At 38.0% G+C, this 23,107-nt stretch overlaps 1 protein-coding gene across 1 annotated transcript in view; it reads right to left on the bottom strand.

Annotated features, from left to right (window-relative positions):
* pth2ra (parathyroid hormone 2 receptor a) overlaps nucleotides 1-23,107 on the bottom strand; it is a 71,742-nt gene that overhangs the window by 20,445 nt on the left and 28,190 nt on the right. Inside the window, exons 7-10 of the mRNA XM_020647845.3 lie at nucleotides 15,683-15,836; nucleotides 11,161-11,221; nucleotides 3,865-3,931; nucleotides 1,058-1,152 (exon numbers count right to left, since the gene is read on the bottom strand). Of these exons, the coding sequence (XP_020503501.2) occupies nucleotides 1,058-1,152; nucleotides 3,865-3,931; nucleotides 11,161-11,221; nucleotides 15,683-15,836 (377 nt within the window). The remainder of the gene's footprint in view (nucleotides 1-1,057; nucleotides 1,153-3,864; nucleotides 3,932-11,160; nucleotides 11,222-15,682; nucleotides 15,837-23,107) is intronic.

Genomic DNA, 23,107 nt, shown 5'->3' with positions numbered 1-23,107 from the left:
TCAAAGTGTAAGAAGTTTAGGTTGAATCAATATAAAAAAAAATATATACAGTATATCAATTTTGGCACGTTGTCACCACTTGTATTTCTTGAGAAGAATTTTGTTGAGGGTCAATTCCCAACACTGAATTCCTTACATATTACTTTATTCCTATTCTTGACTTTCTCTCCCTTTGATTTCTCTATCTGTGTGAAATGCATCGGTAATTGGCTTACAATCAGCTTCCAGTTATAGCTTCTGGTTACATCGCGAGATCACTTCCATCTGTTCTGATAAGTGGTTTTCTCATCTCGCTTAGTTGCAGCATACATTCAGCTGTAAAAACACACTGTAATTAAAACATTTTTATCTGACACATTGATGTCAGCAGCGACCGGGGAGCATAACATATTTGTGATATTTATAGGATTAGAAATATTAGAGGACATTATATCTTTCTATGAGAGTGTGGTGTGTGTGTGTGTATGTGTATGTAGACATGTATATCTCAGGGGACCAACATTTACTCTGAATGAAGTCTCCAATGCACAATTAACTCCTGAATGACGAACATGTGCCACCCCAACATAATGTAAGCATATAATTATAGTCTATTATGACCTGTTTTTTAAATGTATTAATGACATCTGACACTGGACTAAATATCTTGGGATTGAGTGTAAAAGAGAGGGAAAACTGAAACGACTAACCAGTGGAATACATTTTTAATTAGACCAATCCATTAGAATTAATGATAATAATCAAACCAGAAATAATGAGATAGCATCGTCTGAAACTCTGGTGGCTTATCGTGGCAGCCATTGGTCTAAGTTTTCGCATACGTACAGTATCTTCCTTTCCCCTTTTTCAATTAACAAACTATACCTTTCATAAAGCCACTGTAGAGTGAACTACTGAGTCTTACAGTAAACTACTGTACAGCAGAGACACCTAACAGCAGAAATGAATGCAGTGTGATTTGCCCATTTGCCATTTGAAAGATGCAATCACAGCTCACCATTCAGGTTAAAAATCAAGCATGAGTGAACCGCTCGCTTTAAAGAAACAGAGCACAAACCTGTACTGTTTCCTCGTGTCGTATCTCCCGGCGTTTGTCTCTCGGATTTTAGTTGCCAACACTCGAACGATGTTCACAAACAGGATGAAGTTGAGCTGGAACAAAACAACAGGGATGGAAAACTTTAAGCAGCAGACGAAGAATAAAAAACTCATGTTGACTGGCTTTTTACAAACTAAACATATTAAAGAAAGTCTACAGATTTGCTGTGCCGATTTAACCAGTTCATAATCCTGGAGGATTTATAACATAAACTAACAATAACTTTTGAGGCATTTACAAACCGCAAATGAACCTTGTGTGATGTTATGTGCCATGAAAAGCTGTTTCAGCCAAGTTACAGGATTTCTTCTCTAAGACTTAAATGAGGCTAAAGCAAAGTCTTTTCAAAGATGCAAATTGAGGCTTATGTTTTCCAAAGCCAGAAGACAGGCATGACAAAGGAGATTTCCTTTAAAACATTTATCACACATACTAAGCTCCTCTTCAGCAGCTAACATTTCACATGATTTATCATCCTTCTCCACTTCCTTTCATTGAATCTTCATTATTATTTTTGTATTTCAATGCACATAGAAAAATAATAATGAAAGCAGCCATGCTGGACTGTTTCAGAGACAACATGTTTTATACACATTAATGAGAATGTGCTTTTTGTCCCTGAAAATAAGTCAAACGTATAACATTTTGCATCCATTTTTAACATCCACAATGATGGAGTCTAAGCTAAAGACATTTCATATTTATTTTTTCCTAACTAAACAATTGTACATTATAACTTAAGCTTCTCCTGATTGAAATAGAGTGAGTGGGATTCATCCACTGGGCACCATAGATGGACAAGATTCCCTGCCAGTCCTATATTTCCTATATTTGCTGAAGTAAAATCCAACAGATTGACTGAGACTGTGATCCTGCACAGCTGCAACACATATTCTTGTAGGTCTAATTGATTCTGGCGCAATCAACACCCCAATAGTTCTATTATTTCATAATCCTAAACTATATAATAAACAATGTGAAACCACTGAAATAAACTAAAATAGATCTTTATTTGATCTTACAGTCAGTTTTTTGACTCCTGACATACATTATACATGTAGACTACTAGGCTGCTTTAACAAATGGCACTGAATGGTATCACAAATTAGACATTATGATGTTCTGGACCTTTGGTTGAGGACATTTTCTAGAACCAGACCCAGTTGATTTCTAACTTCAACACCTGGTCTCACCCAATCTTCTGCCTTCCTTGCCAATATCAACTTCTGGACCTTTAATAACGTCATTAAACTTTTATTTATTTATTTATTTATTCCGTACATGTCAAAGCACACAACAGAAAAGGACAAAGAGAAAAAAAAACAATTCACACTTTATCCCATGTACGGAAAGGAGGGAGCAGGGAGAAGAATAATTCTTGTTTTGCCTGCCCCCTTACTCAAAAAGCAAACAATAAATGTCTGGATGGTCTGTCCAATTACAATCAATGAATGAATATCATGCCAACATAAAACAAATCTGACAATTCAGTCTTTACTTCCTCAGAAAGTAGAAGGAAAAAACACACAAAACACACTAACTGCCACTTTCATACCGTCTGATAACTTTGTTCTTGTACATTTTCTTAAACTGAAATATATGAACACAACCCTTCAAATCATTATTTAAAGAATTCCACAATTTAATTCCAATGACAGAAATACACTTCTGTTTTAAAGTTGTCCTCGCAAACTGATGCTTAAACTGAAATTTTCTTCTATGCTCTTCATCTTCTGAGCTAAAAACAAACATCTTTTGTAAACTTTCTGGTAATACTTTACTCTTTGCTCTGAACATAACTACAAGTGTCTGTAACTCACCTAAATATTTCAGTTTCAATAAACCTGATCTTAAAAACAGCCCATTGGTGTGCTCTCTATAGTGGACTTTATGAACGATTCTTACCGCTCTTTTCTGTAAAATAAATAACGGATTAATGTTTGTGACGTAAGTGTTACCCCACACTTCAACACAATAACTAAAATAAGTGAACAATACAAAATCCGCATAACCTTACAATCCAAGAGAAACTTTGCTTTGTTTAAAACAAAGATATTCTTGGACACTTTTTTTTTTAACATGAGCTATATGTGATTTCCACGTTAACTTATCATCCATGATCACACCCAAAAAACGACATTCAGACACTCTTTCAATATTAACTCCATCTATAGACAACAAAACGTTTTCATCCTTTTTTTGGTTTGCAATAATCATAAACTTAGTTTTATTCAAATTTAAGGATAACTTATTTTCGTCAAACCATGCTTTTATCGTCAAACCATGCTTTTACCATGCTTTTTTTAAACTTGATGATGATGAACAAAAAACAGTGTCCTTTTTGCCACACCCAACTCTGTAAGTGAAATAGTATGCATCATAAACCAATTTCACATAACTGAGAACAACTGCTTGAAAGTAAGGGGTTCTGGTGACTGGGTAAGGAAAGATTTTCAATAATGATTCCCTTGGCCAAAGACCATTTCAAGAATGACACATTTCTTTCGGACCTTCTACGGTAGCACAGGTTTTATGTCCTGTTTGGACTTATGTGATTCCCTATATACAAGTATTACTCTTGCTTTCTATTACCACCTACATTTGGTCCAAAATGCTGCTGCTAGACTCTCACTGGTTCAAGAAAACAAGACAAATTGGTGTTATAACATCAATTCTGGCCTCTCAGCATTGGCTTCCTGTTCATCCCAGTTTGGTTTACAAGTTTACTGCAAATCTCAAGCTTTGTGTCACACTCACACACTTACCCCGATGGCTGTCAGGATGGGAACCTGGTAGATCCACTTTATATTACCAGCACTGAGCTCCCAACACCTGCAGGTCAAAAAAACGGGGGGGAAATAAATAGCAGGTGAGAATTACTTTAAAGAAGCAGCAAAAATCGGTAGAGGAGCGGAGAAGAAGTCAGGTGGTGTTATTCAAAAGAAATGCTGGAGGTGGAAGACGTCACAGACTGGGGAGAAAATTTCCACCAAATTGAACATACACAGTTTGAAAAAGAAAAAGAGAGCTAGAAAAGAATTGGTTATACGTTATACAAACTGTCAAACAGCTTCTGTTTTGTCAAAAGAATCAGAGGAGCAGTCATAAAATAGACTAGGAATAGCAGAAATGGAAAAAACTGATCATGAAAAAAGGCAGGTACAACTCATTTACATACTGCTTTAAAGACAAACAGTTAAATGTTTAAAGGAAAGAGAAATAAGTAAAACTAAAAAAAAGCTTTTTCATTTTCAGTGTTCTGGAGATGTGTCCTTTGTTCCTTTGACATTTTCAATATGTGGTTTCCCCCATTTTCAATACATGGTAAACAAACGTTTATCCTTTTCCATTATTACGCAATACATTTGTCAAGCTGAATTTCATTTTCCCAAATTGTAATAAACAATTTCCATGCCATCAAGTGTTTCCTCTTTGTATTTCAGGTGTACTTCACTTTCTGTGTTCAAACTGTGAATGTCTCAGTCTATCACCTTGTATTGAAGTGAAATTGTCAATCCTTGCATTATTTACTATTTTATCAATTAATGTATTCATTAACTCACTTTTGTCAGCTAAATGATCCTAATAGGTATATTACATCACATACATGTAATGTGATGTTTACTTCTCTCACAGCAATGGCACCATTTCAAGTGTCTATTGTACTGAAACTGTGGAGGAGATTCGTCATGCATTCTCCGTGAACAATGATAAATGCATTTTTTTTTCTGACTAAAACCTTCAAAGGAAACCTTCCATCATTTAAGAAACATGTAGCTTTCATCAGTATGGAAGTTCAAGGGGATTATGCAAACACGATTATGCTGTTATATGTGCAAACAGACTGCAAGCCGATGAGAAGAATGTACTTTGAATGTTAGGCACGGATGGTTTTTGAAAAACACATCCCCATGTCATGTGGTGAAAACAGAATGAAAGTGGAGTCTCACAGGGACACTCTGAATGGATGCTCATAGATAAAAAAGTCCTGCTGTGGTGGGGAGTCGGAACAAAAGCACAATTGGAAGACTGAAACCATTTTACTACTCTCAAATGTTAAATGTGATGAATAACAAGTGGTAATCATGTTCTGAACTAACAGGTAAAAAAAAAAAGTCTATTTATTCCTCCACTGGACTTCTAAGCTAAATCTGAGTCAATGATTCACAGCATTCAGTAACGTCATTGATCTGTTGTCATTGTCTTGTTGTCATTGTCTGGGTGGGAAGCTCTGTTTTATGTCACTCTGCTTTGTTCCAATTGTTCAGTTGTATAAATGAAGGGAAACCTGAAAACCAAAAAGCCTTCATGGTTTCACAATGGATCCGTTTCTAAAAAGACAATTAATGGTGACCTTTATGATAAACATAAGACCACAATCCTACAGTAAGTAATATGTCATCTTGATCCCCGACTGGCTACCTTTAAACAACAGCTAATGTTAGCATTAAACCAATTCCCAGCTAATTTTACAATACAGGGATTAAAGGACCAATATGTAAGATATCTACTAAATTAAATCATAAAATGGTCGTGCTATATCATCAGACATAGAGGAAACTATATTGAAGTGCTGGCAGTATTTCCCCCTTCTAATTCCCGATTCTGGTCCGGAATGGTTCATTTTAGTTTGGACCAAAGAAGGTAGGCAGTTTTAAGGCAACCCCACATAGCGATGGAAGAGTGCAAGCGAACTGGTTCAGATATAACTGATTCTACTCCTAAAAAGCACAAGCAGAATGTAGGAAACATGACAAGACAAGGTGACATGACAACAATTTTTCAGATATCCTAAATGTATATAAATTAAAACTGGGATGCCTGACGTAGGACATTTCTACTGCTTTTTAATGTCCCATTACACACATTTTAACAAAAATCCACCAAAATTATAGATCCACTTTAGATCCTCTGTTTAATTAAATCCAAGCCCTGGTTGTTTGGTACATTAGCGTAGACTATGGATTGAACACTGACAACAGTGCTCCTCAACATCAACTAAATAATATGGCTCATATAATGATGACATAAGGCTTTGGATACGGTGCAAAGAATTCTGCATAATAAGTGAAAATTAAGACATGATACAAACCCAAAAACAATTAAAAAAAGACTCAGTTATTAATATGTTTTTTTTGTTACTAGGTGAAACAAACTGCACCCTAAAAAAAGACCTCATCTATAATTGATTAAGTGACAAATATTCTCCCCTTTTCTTGCAGACTGTCTGTAAACAGTCTGAACAGAATCTAAATTAATAAGAGAACTCTTCACAGCTTTTTGAAAAGCCATTTCCCAAACCTGTCCAAAATGTTCAGGGCATCAGGGTCAGAGCACAGAGGAAACAACATGGCCAGGTCAAATACAGACAAATAGTCACATTAATAAGCAATTTAGAACTTGAGAGTGGAGAGAGGCAACAAAATAAAGCGGTTAAAATTCAAATCATCCTCCTACAGTATAAGGCAGTGGTGTTGAAAGTGAATTTAGGAGTGCCATAACGCTCTTCATCGTCATAAGTGTAATGAGTCTGAGAATGTATAATCTCCTTTATGATGAAAGAGTCAGCTAGGAGGCTACATGGACAGCTTTGGTTTAAATCTGAGAAGTTTCAATAGAGTATGTTTACAGAGTCTTTGTAAAGGAAATCATTTGATACCTTCTGCCTGTTAACTTAAATGCATGTCTCTATAACGTTCTTTTCTGCATTATAATCTATTCTAAGCCAGCTTTAATAAAACTATGTGATGAAAATTGCCGTTGTGCCTGCACTTTGATCCACCAAGGTAGGGTCCTTAAATTCACAGTGAGGTAGAGTGGGTCATATTTGGCAGAAAGAAAACTACATCAATTTATGAAATCTAGCACTTGACTCACCACTCAAAACCCTTTGCTTTATTTTCTTGATATGTATTATGGAGTCAGATGATTGCAACTGTTCATATTACATTATACTTTGATGCTGAAGTACTGTAGTCTACTTTGACTGCACTGATCATTTTATATTTTGTCAAGTCAAGTCAATTCAAGCTCTCTTTATTGTAATTTCAACAAAACACAACACAACACAGTAGTGTTGCAGTCAAGACCACACTAGTAGAGGCCAAAACATACTCAAGACCAGAGTGCTCCAAGACCAAGACAAGACCAAGACATTTAGGGATCAAGACCGAGTCAGAACAAGACCAAGGCAGGGCAAGACTGAGACAAGACCATAAATATCACTGAAAAATTACTCACAGAAATGACCTGAAAAATAGCCTGTCAGTGGTGGTCTTGACTGGTCTTGATTTAAAATCCTGAACCCACCCAGTCTGAGACCTAAACAAGACCAAGTAAGAATGCTTTCGAGTCCAAGAAGGAACAGAAACCATCCAAAACTGGTCTCGATACCGATCTTGAGATCAAGACAGATCTAAGAGTACTACAACACTGGTACACAGTGAGATGAAATTGTGTTCCTCTAGAACTGTAACGCTAGATAAGACAATGGTGACTTTTATGTTACTGTATGTATAGGCACAGACTTTCATGTACATTTGGTTTGGGGCTATATTTCAGATGTGGTTTAGACCCATTAGTTCTAAATTAAGGGACATCTTTAATGCAAGAGCATGCTTTCAGAGAAAATCTTAATGCTTAACAGCACATCACATTTTTCTTAGCAGAAAGGGTTTGGAAACTGTTTGGGGAACATTGTTTCCTGTTTCTTTGTAACAATATCCCCATGCACAATATGGCATGCTTCTTACAGTCCAAAGTGATTTATATTCAAACTATTTTAAAGGCTTTCAATGTGACCTTTTTGAAATTCAGGATCAATTTTAAATAATTTAAATTACAGAAAAAACTGCACATCCAGAAGTTTGGGTTACGGCTAACCATACTCAAATGTTTATTCCAACATTTTTTTAAATGATTTCTTCCACTACAAATGTTACACTTTCGATGAATCACATGGAAGCAAATACACTAAATGGCAAAGACATAACGAATCATCTTCAAAAATCACAGTTTGCTGAGAACTTTAATTCAGTCTACTACATCCACCACAATGTGTCCTCTCGTAAAGTGTCATCTTATGCATTATTCTTTTAAGAACATTTCACAATGAATGGCCATTTTCCTTAGTGTGCCGTTGAAGTGCCAGCCTCTTCATTATCTTGTTCTTCAGTTCATGTAAGCATTTAAAAGCAGACCTTTGGTTTAGGGCATCAATTCTCCTCATCTGGAACATCTTGTGCCCGGACCTCTTAAGACCTAATCAAGGTTAAGTTATAAGGACCTTTAGGAACCATCTTGCCTTACAACATGATGCAAGTTTGTCCCTACAGTAAAAGCCTCTTTCCACTGTAGTCAGGCCGTGATACAGGAGAAGCAGCTTTTATCACGACTCCCATAGTGCAGTGTTAGTGTTGGCTCAGCAAGATGTGGTGCAGGAAGACATATAGCCTAATCACAGTGAGTCGGTAGGAGAGGAAAGTTTCATTATACACTCTACAGGTAATAAATCACCACACTGTTCCAAACACATGCAACAAATAGAAAGGATAGGACAAAAATCTATAAAATAATATAGACTAACACTTTATCTTGCAGTGACAACATCTTATGGTTAAAAAACAAGGAAATTGATTTGCCATTTCAGAATACTCGTTAAGAGCTTTTTTACATGATCTTTGGTTCTAAAGACATTCTAAAAACAAAGACACCTCCTGACACCTGCTGAATGAGAATCCCCATGTTGCCCTGGCACCAGTCTGGATCAGATTACACATCTCTATTGGGTTCATAAAGGTTGTCTGCCTCAAAATGAGAACTTTTAAATGGCCCCATGCCCTGTTCTTTCCCAAGAGAAAATTACATTGCTTTGATGCAGTCCGACCTAAACTTTAGCAAAGTGAGGTCTCTCAACTTTTTCTGTTGCTTGGTATATAACCTACAGTATATAACAGCTTTCATCCAAATGAAAGTTCTGTTTCTTGCTCATGGACATCTCGATATGTGGCTGCAGGAACTGGGATCAAACTGCCAACTTCCCTATTGAGGGATGACGGACTCTAAAACAGAGGCACAGCCACCCCATCTTCATTGGACAAAATATTGTAACATATTATTTGATGATATCTGTTTGAAATATTTGTTTATCAGTTGACTTAACATCAATGCTGTATCATGATAAATGCATCAGGTTTACACGTTGACCTTAATCAACAGAACAGTATTACAAAATGAAGACCTCTTCATATAATTGTGGGCGTTGAATTCCATCACTCAATCATCTGATGCTGTCAGGTTAGGACTCAAGGTCCTGGTCACATACATGTGGAAGAAGAGTTTTGCCAAGATAAGAGGTTTAGTCTTTTAAAAGACAATCTTCCTGGATTTGGTTACATCTTTTTCCTGACTGTAGGCTATCCTAAGAAGTTGTGGTACAAAAGATTGTGATGGGTTCCAAGAATGGATGTGGAAATTGTGTTGCTGTAAGGTGTGGGGGCCCAAAGCTTCTGAACATTATCAGTTGAGTTTCTTCAATTCCACTCAGCCTCTTCTTGCTGTAGAGGCTTCAGGATCTACAAATTGACAAATGGTTTGTCCATGAAGACAGAGACTTCTTGACTGTCTTGTTCTGATCCCTTTCAACAACCTGAGAGTTAAAAAAGGATTAATGAAGCATATAAAATATGGAGGAGGAAGAACAATGACGTATTCTTATGTATCAAACTGGATAGCAGCACAATGTATTAATAAAGAGAAGGCTCAAACAAGTAAGGCAACAATTGAATTAAATAAACTACTTTAGAAAGTTTAGGACAGCCAAATCTTTAAGATACTCTCTCCCACAGCCAAAAAAGGTATTTGTTACTTAAAACATACAGAGAACCCATAACACAGCCACAACAGTACCTCTGTTTTGATATTTACCCAGATGTTGTCCAAGTGCTGTTGTCCCTGGTGATGATGATGAAGGTAGCGGCAAGCAGGAGACCAGGGCACAATAGGATGGTGAAATGCCGAGCGCTTGTGGGCGGATGAACTTGCAAAAATCTATCATTGCTTGAATACATTGGCTGGTACTGATTTCAGCCTAGCGACAAAAGTCTTGGTTGGATGACCATTTCGATTGAATTTGCACTTCCCCATACCGTCCACTGACAGCTCGCAAGCAGGAAATGAATGTTTTCCCATCATCCCGGCAGCAAAAAATATATAAGCTTTGTTTTTGTCCCCTATCCTGATCGGAATTGAGGGTAGATAGGCTGAGTAAAGCATATATTCAATTAAAATTGATGCTACATTTTGACCATAATAACTCACTTTTTTTTGTCCCGTACAGACCCTGAGCCACTCTGCTTCTTTAAGGTACAAGTGTTTTTATGTGCGCGTATTCAAAGTTATTCTTTAGTTATTCTCTAGTTATTCTCTTATTCTTTAGTTATTCTCTTATTCGTAGTTAATCTTAAGGTACTTTACAAGTCTGTGCCTTTGTAAAACTGAAAGTGAGTTTATATAATTTCATAACAAGTAAGGCCTTATTCTTATGTTAAATTGTTTAATCTGATGCCATTTTAAAACTCCAAATATTTCCCTGCAGCCCTGAGAAATGTTTTTTTTTCTTCTGAGTTTGGTGTGGAAGCAAACATTCACAATGAACAGGCCGAAACCCAATCCGTTATCTTTAAGAAAGCAGCCGGTGTGATCCAGGCCTTACTGCGGATGATGAAAGAACCCTTCAGCAAGTTACCAAAACCATGTGGAAAGTATACCCAAAGAAGTGGACATTACTATATAGGAACCGTCCAATGTTCAAAGTTTATAATGAGATGTTTGTCAATCAAAAATGGTTCAAATATCATATATGTTCCAGATAGATACATATTACATGACTTCTTTTAATGAGAAGCCTGGAGAAAACATTGGTTTTCATTAAATTTGCAAATTATATCATGCATATTTAATGTGATTTCAATGATGATTCAAATGTCACTACAATTAGGAATTAAATACACCATTAAGTCTTCTCATAACGTTATAACCGACTGTAAGACTTGTTCTCTCACCTTGCATCTGCTAGCGTTGCCCTGACAACGGCCCACACTGCCACAAAAACAGCTGGAACACCTGAAATCAAATGAAACAACCGTAAACAGTGCTGTCTTGTTACTGACATAAGCCTTAATTTTCGCCTCGCACAAAAGTCCTTAAACACTCCTGAAGTTGTTGGTGTGAGCTGCATGTGTGAACACAAACAGCTGAATGGTTCGCTCTGACTTGTCCAGAGTTTCTCCTGCCAGCCCCCCTAGTAGTTTCTCTGTATGAAGTGCAAATGAGCTGATGTGACAACAGAGCACGGTATAATCAGGATCATTTACCTTGGGCAATTGGGAGAGGGTGGTGACATTTATTCCCTGCCATCAGTGCACAACCATAGAATGCATGCACACAAATGTTGCGATCTCCTTGCATGTAATTAAACTGCTGCATTATGTTTTCTGTTCGCTAGTATTTTCTTCTCCATTGTTTTGTTCATGATGTATGCTGAACTACACAAAGAATTGAAATGAAGGCAAATAGTCTCATTACAGTGTCGTATAGGGGTATCTGTTGCTTTGGCTGAGACCCCGTGCCCCAGCTCCTGTCCGACAAGGAAAGTCTCCCACTGTGAGGTTGCATGTGTGAACAACATGATCAGGAGCATCTTAGGAGCAGTCCCTCTGAAATTTTAAGGAGCGCAAATCAGCTATAGTCTCTTTTTTTACCTGATTCATGGCCCAGGTTTCATTTCTATTTCACCTCACATTGCCCTTTCATGAAATAAAGGAAGCATATATGTGAAAATGGATGTTATTTAATGGCTTGACTTTTTTCAAGTTAAGCCCCCCATGACAACGGATTACGAGTTGACCCTAGTCAAGACAAACGGGCGAACAGGGTTTACCGACGAGCTAATGTATCCAAGTATAATTTACATTCCTTTTTTTCTCTCAGCAGCACATACAGCAACAGTACGGCAGCTTTCAGTAGCACTTCCCCGCTTCCTCACGATGTGGTCTTTGGCGTAACATCGTCGTGTCTGTCATGGCGTGCACCAAGAAAGGCGCAGGGTGTTACAACTGATAACGTAAGGGATTTCTCTGGCTTTGATAACTGTTGGAAATATTTGAGGTAATGTAAGTACTCAACAAGAATATTTCATTACATATGTTTAGTCAATTTGAACTAATTTTGATATTTAACTGTAAAAATGTATACATGCTACACCTTTAAGCCTAAATGTTACACAAATTGAGGGGGTCATGCCATGACACCTGTCACTCATTTACACTACTGGAAGAGAATTCTGCAGTGCTCGGGCTGTAAGAAATGATCCCATTTAGCGATATTGTTGGTTTTTCTTGTTACATTTAAGTTTGGTTGCTACTTTAGGTCCTACCAACATTTAAAAAGCTGTTAAAAGTAATAGAAGGAATCATTTTCTTATCTTAATTGTATGAGAATGGGAGGTTTCAGCCCTGCTAGCCCATTTATATGCTTATATGTATCACAGAAGGAAATGGAAATTAATGGAGAGAGACAAAGAATTAAAATAGTATGAATGGAAAGTACACAGATAACCATAATGGAGATCACTGCACACAGCACAGAAAAACAGTGTTATATCTCCATTTTAATGGGCTCTTGGTGTAAGTACTAATGGAAGTACCTATTCACCTGCATGTTAGCACTTATCCTCTTATCTAATTCAGTTGTTCAGACATAACATTGAGGGATGGCTCGTGTATTTAACGAGACAACACAAGGGAAATTCAAGTAATGTAGCAAGTTTGAGGTGATATAAGTGCATAGAACTAGTTTATCAGACCTCATGGATACAAAAAAAAAGTACTTTGTTAAGTAACAAGGGATGTAACAGAAAACTTAATGGAGCATCCATATCACATTATCTGAAACTTCAACAGTACAGCTTTAGTCCAACATGTTGAAGAGTGTTGCTCCACCAATCTGCTCTTTCTATTGTTCTTTTATAACCGTTAAATCACAGGAATAATTAGAATGCTTAAAAGCTGTGATCCGTTAGCTGTTGGATATTGTTATTTACTCACAAATAATCCACTGTTATTATGAATTTGACAATATTCCAAGTTTGAAATAAGTCTTTACACTTCCTGTTTTTCATTAAAAAACAGTTGTGCATTTTCTAAAAACTTCTGCAAAGATGTCAAAAACTACCAAGAACATTAACCAAGTTTAAAACAATAACAATGATGTAAAAGAAGTCGATTACAGTCAGCATGCAGAACCGCAGATTCTTGTCTTTCAGGATCCTCCGCGCCTCTGCATACTCCTTCCTCATGGCCATGATCTCCGGAAGATAGTCGTGGTCGAGGTTTATCTTGTTGTTCCACATAAAACCGTTCTTCTGCCATGCCAGATTAAGCACTTCTTTAACAGTGCAGCACAGGAATTTTACCAGGATCTACCTGGGCTTGGAGCCGTCTGGTGGGGGAGATGATAATGCTCTATGCGCCCTCTGGATCTGTAGTGGATGTTGAGATTCTCTCCACAAAATGGATCATAGACTGTGATCCCAATTCCGCTCCCTACGGGACCCCGTATAGTCTGAGCGTCTCCTCGAGTAGGCCTCCAACGATGTCAGTTTTAGTTTAAGCTTTTCCTGCGTTGTTATCATCTCGGATAATATCTCATCTGTATTTTGGAGCTTATCTTCATGCCCAGCGACCCTGGTTTCCACTTTGTGGAGCCTCGCATTGGTTTTGTTCAGCTCTCCTCTGATGTCCAGTAGTTGTGTTTTTGTGTCTTTTCAAAATTCTTTCACCTCTTTCCCAACGCCTCTTAGTTCTTCCAGTATCAACATCAACTTCAACTTGTTTGATAATTGACTTTTTACCTCTCCTGTTCTTTTTGGACATCATTTGTGCCCCTTCTCCCTTGTTTTCGTGTACTTCGCTGGTTAGTAAATTCACTTTGGGGCAGTTTTAATTAATTCTTGTCGAGAGCTCTCTTTCTAAGTTGCCTTTCCCTCTAGACCGGAACCAGAAGCCCCAGTCTGAGTATTGGCACACACTGCACAGGGGCTGATTCTTTTTTTATAACACATACGTTTAGATTTTATGAACGATACGTGTAATCCATAATGTTAATTAGTGAATGTAAATCAATGTATATCCCTCTGTGTGTTTTGCAAGTTAAACAGGAGACTAATGTATACGTGTAAGAGTTTGGTTTGGCACCAAAAGGGTCAAAAGGTTAAATCTATGCTTAAACTGCTATATTTGATTAGACTGACTTAATTCTGCATAAGGTGCAGGCTAACAACAATGCATCTTCACATATAAAATGTTCATAAAGATATGCCTCTATCCATAATTTTAAGAGAATAGTGGCATGACACTAAATCTGTCATTACAGTCAGACAAGGGTTGGTTTACCCTGAGAGGCTTGGCAACTGCTACCTAATACAATGTTTGCACTAACAAGACATTGACAGATGGATTCATTCAAAATGCAAAACAATATTCTGCTAAATTATTAAACATTTGAGCATAATTAATCATTGGTTTATCCCCCATAATCCCTTGTTTTTCCTTCTTGGTGCTTCCTTCTGGTCAGTTTTCTCTCCAGTCATAGCAGATTTACACAGATCTCACAACTCAGATCTCGTTTTCATTTTTTGGGACAAACTCAAAACCAAACTAAAGCAGCCTCTATAGTGGATGAGTGTAGCTGCACAAGATGAGACAGAGAGCCAACACGAGGGCCTTCCCTTTGTTTTCCTCTTCTTCAAAGAAAAGAACAAAAAGAGTTCAGGGACAAAAACCTTTCATGTCTGACATTTGGACATACTTCAGGGTTTGAAAGTACAAAAACCCATTATATAGCCTCCAAATGTCTATTTCTAAACTGGTGTTTTTGTTTTTTATAACACGTATATTTGGTTCTGTTAAACAAACTATTTTGCCTTCAAATCAAAACAATTTATGCAAATGACATTTGTTTCGTGTGAATTATAAAGCCCTGATCCAAGGTAATGTTTTCCTGACATCATGCAAGTCCAGCTCTGTGTGTAGAGGGACTTTAATTTAGTTATATTCATATGAATGGGATAATATTAAAGACTAGAGTGCATTTAAACATGTTTGCTATAAATGTCTGCCTTTGCTGTAAAATATATAATATTTTCATTGTCATTGAGTTTAATATACTGTAGATTTAATCATAAGGTGACAAGGAAACCTTGGTTGTTTTATAGAGTTGTAATCTATAATGCTGAAAATTAAGGATTGTTTCGATGGGTGCTTTAGTTACCATCTGTGGTAATAGAAATGTGTAATATTTGGGGTGCTGGTAGCCTAGTGGTTAGTGCGCGCACCCCATGTACAAAGGTTATAGCCCTCCAAGCTTCAAAGGTTCAAATCCAACCTGTGACACCTTTCCTGCATGTCATTCCCCACTCTCACTCTCTCCATGATTTCTGACTTTAGCCACTGTCCTATCTCTACAATAAAGGAATAGAAACCAAAAAATAAACCTTAAAAAAAAAGAAGGCATTTTTATGCTCACCCCATCCGATGAGAATAAATCCCCAGAGGTATTTAGAGTCTGATCTGAAGGCCATGAAGATGAGGCTGTGGAGGTAGAGGCCTTCTACAAGGATCCAGTAGTAGTTGGTGGTCAGAAAATAGATGAAGAGCAGCACTGTCACCTTGCAGCCAATCTGATAAGGGAAAAGAAAAAACAGTGACACCTTTAGAACATTCTGTTTTTTTCTTTTAGGTTGAAGTCTCTGTGATCACACATTGTGACACTGTCATGTCCAGCTCGGTGTCTTAGGTTGTTTTTATTTCTACTTGTATTATTTCCTGTTTTGGGTCACTAACCTCTCCTCTCGTTTCAGATCCTTCACTTCCTGCCCTCATGTGTTTCCCACCTGTGTGATTGTCTGCCCCGCCCTGATTGTTCCCAGCTGCATCTCGTTGTCTTCCCCCTCACCTTAGTATTTAGTCTGTGGCTTCACTTCCTTCTGTGCCAGTTCATCTTTGATCCCAGTGAGAAGCGGTCAAGCCTTTTGTTTCCTCTTGGCTCACTTTTTTTGGATTCTGTCTGCTAAAGAAGTAAAGACTGTTTTGTTTCCCCCGACCAAAGACTGTGTTTTGAGTTCAGTTACCTGTGGCTTTGTTACAGACACCACAGGTGCCCATCGACTAGATGATCAAATTTACATTTCAAAACACCTTGCTGTGTAAATTTTCATAGCAATTAGGATAATTACACAGAACTCAAATTGTATGTTTAACATTCACATTGAAAAAAAGCTATCAGGGGTGCCGGTATAGCTCAGTGGTTAGAGAGTGTACCCCATGTACAGAGGCTGCTATAGTCATTGTCCAGATGACAACAGATTGGGGACGTTAAGATTGGATCTTTATGCGACCCACACAACTAGATAATCTGTGAAGCTAATCGGTTCTGAGGAAGCTCAAGTCGGGAACACACTCACGATTATCAGGAAGGAGGGATTGGACCTTAAATTGGCCAGATTGTCCTGCAGTCTGAGCCAGGCTTTAATCACAAACATTTCTGCCAGCTGTGATGTTACCTTTATGTAACACCTGAGTGACACACAGAGTGAGTCCTAGTGATTTTGAACTCTACATCAGTTCTCATGGACAAACACAAACGCATATGATAAAACAAAATAAATGAACTTTCTATTTCCGTGATTAAGTGAATTCAGTGTTTGGATAACTCGAGCTCCACATCAAGTGTCATGAGAGAGAACAAATTCAACAGCAGAACGAAATAAATTATGACAATATATGCACAGACATGCCCAAAGGATATGAAATAAACTCTGTTTTTTAATGCGATCATACATACATCCTGCTGTGCAACCTGTCTGTCATCGGCAGCTCAAGTCCTGATTAATATGAGGAATTAACATGAGAAATGCATGAATACAAAGGTGTAAGCCAGCCACATGTCATAATCTTTCATAAAAAAATATTTTCCCAATGCTGATGAAGCAGTGAAAGCAACGTTGGGTTAAGTGTCTTGCCCAAAGGACACATCGGACATGTTACTGCAAGAGCTGGGGATCAATCCCTCAACCTTTCATTTGAGAGACAACCAACTCTACCACTGAGCCACAGCCGCCAGGCCAGTGAACATTTACATTATTAAGTAACCCATAGTCAATGTAGAAGACTGCTTTGCAAGAAGACAAATTTCACATTTATCATCCGAAGTTTCTGTGTTTACCTTCAGTTTCTGTTAAATAGTCCAATGCACGCTACGTCATGGTCAATTGAATAGAAAGCAATGCATGGTCCTTACAAGTGTGTGATGTAGAAACTTGAACCACAAGCCTTAAAGGCGTACTTTACGACTTTCACTAACATCGGCCTGTGCCGTCCCAACCACCGCCTGACGCCCAGCCACCACCTTCGGAATGTGTCGCCTCCTAAACCATCGGCATCCTCATTCATGCACGGCCTGCTCTAACCCCACCTCAGTGGCAAGGAAGTGTGGACAACCGGAACGGGAGGAATACACAGGAGAAATCCTTCCTGCATATTATCCAATCTGCTCTTTTGTGTCTTGAGACAACAGTTGTCATGAATTGGCGCTAAACAAATAATGATTGATTGATTCATTTATTTAAGTCATCATTTCACAATTGATTAAGAGTAGTTTCCGGTTACATGTAGAAATTGATGTGCAGTCTTATCTATAAGCAGATGAAGGAGAGGTGATGTTAGGAAAAAGAGTCAAAATTTGAATGATGACTTATTGTGGATTAATGGCTTCTATGTCAGTATAGAGATTCAACTGTGTGTGAGTGACTCCCACTCCCGCCTGTCCCACTAGTGCAGAATTTTCACAATAGTGTTGCTCGAGAGTGACTTCAAAGTCAGATTGAGTTGGGATTGAGTTTTATTTAGGACCACATATGATGGTGGCACAAATGGACGAATGGACAGAAATAGACTTGTGAACAAAAATGAGGAGATATTTACTTGAAAATGTTTTTGTCAATAAGTAATATCCCATTTATACAGAGAAAAGTTCATTTTAATCTTTTATTTGTCGTCCAAGTCATCCAGTGAAAGATGTTCAAGGTGAGGAATTAGACTGCATGGCTGAGTGCAGAACAACATAATTGCTTTTACTATGTTTGGATTTCATAATTGTTTATTCTCAAATCGTTAGAATGACACATTTATCTTCATCCAGCCAATTAGAGATACCTAGATTTTTCTCAGACCTCAACTCAAAGAATGATTATCATTCACGAGCAACGTTTGGATCTTCTCAATGACATGAATGATAATGACACTGTCAGATGAACTGTTGCTTCATTTGATGAGTAACAATTAAATGGAATGCAGCCAAAAAACCTTGATTTGGTACACTGATTTGGTCCATTTTCATTCATGCTCACAGATATGGCTGAGTCACTGACTGCATTATTTGTTCTTTTTGATCAGAAGAGTCCCCATGAGGAGTTTGTTGTCGAGCCATACTAAAAAAAAACAGATACTTAGCCCTTAAGAGTTTCAATGATGAAAGGCTTCTTGCTACAAAAGCAGCACGTTTAAGGATTCTTCTTCTATTTCCTGTTGCAACACAACAGAAAACATGCCAGTAAATACTTTACATTACACACCTAGGACCCGTTTCTGATAGGAGGTTCAATAAACTGATGCCGACCCTGAACTCTGAGTTGAGTCATGCGTAAATGGGAAACTCTGAGTTTCCGGTTCCAGAACAGCGGATTTGAGTTTGTTCGATCAACTCTGAGTGGGGTTCCATGGAGTTCATCACATGCAGCCCGGCCATGAAAAGGAGATCTTAATGGAGCCAATATAATACCATTCACCATGGCAACAGGCGACAAAAAAAAGGTCTTGAACTAGAAATCCTCATGTTGACGTAGGGTGAGTATGAAAAAAGTAACACTGCTGCAGCGGCAAAGGAGCGACGCAGCGTGGGGGGGAAATGCTACTCTGGTTACTGTGTGAGTTTGAATGTAGTCTAATTATATACTATTTGATCACACTTAAAATATTACAGGTGAAAACTGGTGGAATGGTATTGAATCTAAAATGGATTTTCACCATCCAGTGAGAGATGTCCGACTTTTATGCAGCTCAAAAATGAAAGATAAGAACAGAGTTCAAACAGGTAGGGCTCATGCTGAACCTCAATTTAATCATATTTGACTTCAACAAAGTAAACATCATTCAGTTGCTTTCCATGTACATTAGCTTTATACGCAACATAATGCTGGTTTCACACACAAATGTCCTCTCACCAATATTCTATTGGTACGGAAACTGCTCTGTCGCAGACCGTAAGGCGCTACAGCGGGTGGTAAAAACCGCCCAGCGCATCACAAGGTGTCCACTTCCTGCCATTGAGGATGTCCAAAGAACACGTTGTCTGCGGCGAGCTCATGGCATCCTTAAAGACTCCTCCCACCCTGCCCACAGACTGTTTACCCTCCTGCCCTCCGGCAGGCGCTTCAGAAGCCTCCGGACCAGAACCAGCAGACTGAGGAACAGCTTTTTCCCCAGAGCTGTTTCTCTACTGAACTCTGCCCCCCGAACTCTGAACTCTGTCTCTCTCTCTCTCTCCCGCTCTCTCTCCGCACCCTGCTGACCCCCCTTTCCCCTCCATATCACCTCACACCCCGAACTCTGAACTCTGTCTCTCTCTCTCTCTCCCTCTCTCTCTCCGCACCCTGCTGACCCCCCTTTTCCCTCCATATCACCTCACACCCACCATCCCCCCACCACTCCTCCTGGTCACACACACACATCTCTCATCCACCTGTATTATTGTATTATAGTATGTTCATATTCTTTAAATTATCTGTAAACTTGTATAACATGCTCACTGCATCTTAATCTGTATATTATTAGTATAGCATGCTCACTGCATCTTAATCTGTATATTATAATCCTAAGAACACACTTATTTTGTAGCATTACTTATTTATAGCATTTATTTATATTTATTGCATCCCATTAATCCAGCCATCCAGATATACCTCATAATTCACTTTTTTTGTCTACATCTGTAAATTTTGCAATTACTGTACATAGCACAGAATTACTGTACATAGCACAGACTCTTGCACTCAATTACTGTACATAGCACAGACTCTTGCACTTTCTGCTTATTTGCACTTCTGGTGAGATGCCAAACCTCATTTCGTTACTCTATACTTGTATATGTGTAATGACAATAAAGTTGAATCTCATCTCATCTCATCTCATCTCATTGATTAGGCCTGATTACATTTACTCCCTGCGGGGTAGTATTGCAGCCCCTTCATCTAGAGGCTCCCCGTCTAAAGGACATGCTATGTTGGACAACAAAGTATGTTTTATAAAGTATGCCTTACAGATTATATTAAAACAACCTGGATTTGTATTCAGACAAACAGGGAATTGCAACCAACATGCACATGACATGGACTGAATGAATGAAGGCGGAAATTAAACCGTGTTTCTGGCTCTGTAAGATGGAACAGGCAGAGACAAACTTTATGCCCTGAGAGCAACAGGTCCAGGTGCTCTTAATTGGACTAGCCAATCTTTTTGCAATTGAATGTTGTTACCCCTCTTTTTAAAGTTTGAGTGACCTCCCTTTCTGAAACGTAAAAAACCCAGAGTTTCCCTGATTTCAGTGTTAACAGACTCATGGTTTGCACTAAACCTGCTTTCAGAAACGGGCATGAAGCAGGTTTGCATGCTGTTTCACAAAGCTAGACCCAATAGTGATTTATTTCATCTGTTTATTAATCTCCTAATTTTGTACTCAGTTCATCTTTCTGGTGTAAATCTACAATGTAATAGTAGTTTCCCATATGTGCTGTGCACTAGATTTGTCAGAAAATAATTAAAGGCCTGACTCGTATTGATGCCTGTCCCAAATAAAAGTAGGGTAATTTTTAGAGCCCGGGCTTTTAATAGAAGTTTTACGGTATCTATCAATACATCTGCCAATGCATCATTAAAGAGACATCTACCATTTATCATTATGATAAAATTAATTGCCTACAAAACTTATATTTTTATGTTTTTTTTAATATGCTTAACTTTGAAAGGTAACTATGTGTTGATTATCTACTACAACTCTCTTTGCAACATTTCATTTCAATTTCACAGTTCTGAAAATCTCACAGGAAATGAGGAGACTGTCTGCGATTTAAACAATGAACTGATCACACTTTTTGAAATCACATTGTTAAGAAGATCCAACAAATAATGTCTCTGTATTCTAAACTAATCTGGAGGTCTGCACTCAGCTGGATGTGAAATGACAGCTGAGATAAGACTGGAGGCTGAAAGGCAGACCCCTCAGGTACAGAGAATATATTCATCTTGATAACCTCCAAGTTTCTTTACTCAAAGATGCTTCAAACTCAGGAAACCCAGGGACAGACTGTTCTTACCATCAACATCCCAGACACACAGCTTTCAGAACCAAACACCAATTTCATTTTTGGCATTGACATTCAGAAATTTTCGGTATTTGGGATAATAAATCCACATATATATAGAAAGTTTTTTCATGAACACCATTACCGTCGCTGTGTGTGCTGCTCCACAGTTATAATTATTTAGCACTTTATGGTGTATCTGCTCAGAGTGTAGTGATAATGGGCTGGTTGTAGTTCAGAATGTGTGGCTTATTGTCCATTAATTCCAGGGATTGACAATGAGGCGGCTAGCTCTTTCTGCCCATTTGTCAAAGGATGCATCCCAAGACTATTACAAACTCATTTATCCCTCACACTTGGGTTATTTGATAATATAACCCATATCAAACCTGACCGTCTGGAAAGTTAGGTTCTCTTACTCTCACTGACTTTAATTGCATCAGTTATAAAAGTTAACAAGGTAATTACAGATTATGAAAATTCACTTTTCAAAATATAAACAGACATTGTTTGTCGTCCTTTTATTGTTCAGAATTAGAATGAGTGTTTAACAAGACGGTGAATAAGAAATAAAGGATATATAAGAATGTGTGAGTGATACACTGAGCTCCTACAAGCAGAATAAAGCGATTTGACAAAAGTAAGGTAGGGCATAGAAAGGCCTTCCAGTTAAAGTCAGGATCAATAAGGTCATAGTACAAAAGAGAATTAGATTTATGACTTACTGAGCAAGACATTCCAATGACAGGCAGGTCAATAATATGTTGATGAATAGGGTCTGTGTCTGAGTGGAATGTGCTGAGTATCTAAGTATGCGCAGTGTGCATAGGCGTGTGTGTGTGTGTGTGTGTACTGATACTTAAGTATACTTTGGTTACCTTAGAAGCAGGGATAAGCTAATGTTTTGAACACTTGTGATAACTGATGTTTTCATTTAATTGGTCCATGTTTCGTCCATGCAGCAGTTTCTCCATATCCGAGACAAATTTCTCCCCAGGGAGACAAATAAAGAAACCTTGACCTTGACTTGATGTTGGCCCAGCTAAATACCTCAGATGCCTCTAAAATTAAGACTAAGATAAAATAGAGCTACATCTTTAAAATATCATATACAAGCAAGAGGGATTCATGGGTTAATAAAAAATGCAATTAATGCATAATGAATAATTAAATGCATTTAAAACCATAACTAGGGTCAATGCTCACAGTTGTCTCACCCTAATGTTGTTTTAACCACATATTGACTGTCTTTGTCAGAGTTTTTTCAATAATAACCGAAAAAGTTGAAATCTTTCCCTCGTTTAGTCCGATTAGAATCCCACTCAAGATGCATCACACTCAAGCAGGCGCGCAGACCTTTTCCAGTTTGGAAAGTACATCAGGTTACTCAATCAAAAGCAGATTCCACTCAGAGCATGTGGGCATTATCATTGACCTTAACACTGTATAGCTACTTAACTATTCTGGCTCTCACTATTCGAGCGCTGTTAAAGAGCTATGGACTAGAGGCTGTGAGCATGTCTGTGAATATTACA

This window comes from Labrus bergylta, chromosome 13 (assembly GCF_963930695.1).
Source record: "Labrus bergylta chromosome 13, fLabBer1.1, whole genome shotgun sequence".
Lineage (NCBI taxonomy): Eukaryota > Metazoa > Chordata > Actinopteri > Labriformes > Labridae > Labrus > Labrus bergylta.
The sequence above is the reverse complement of the archived record's forward strand: the minus strand, read 5'-3'. Positions and strand labels throughout refer to the sequence as shown.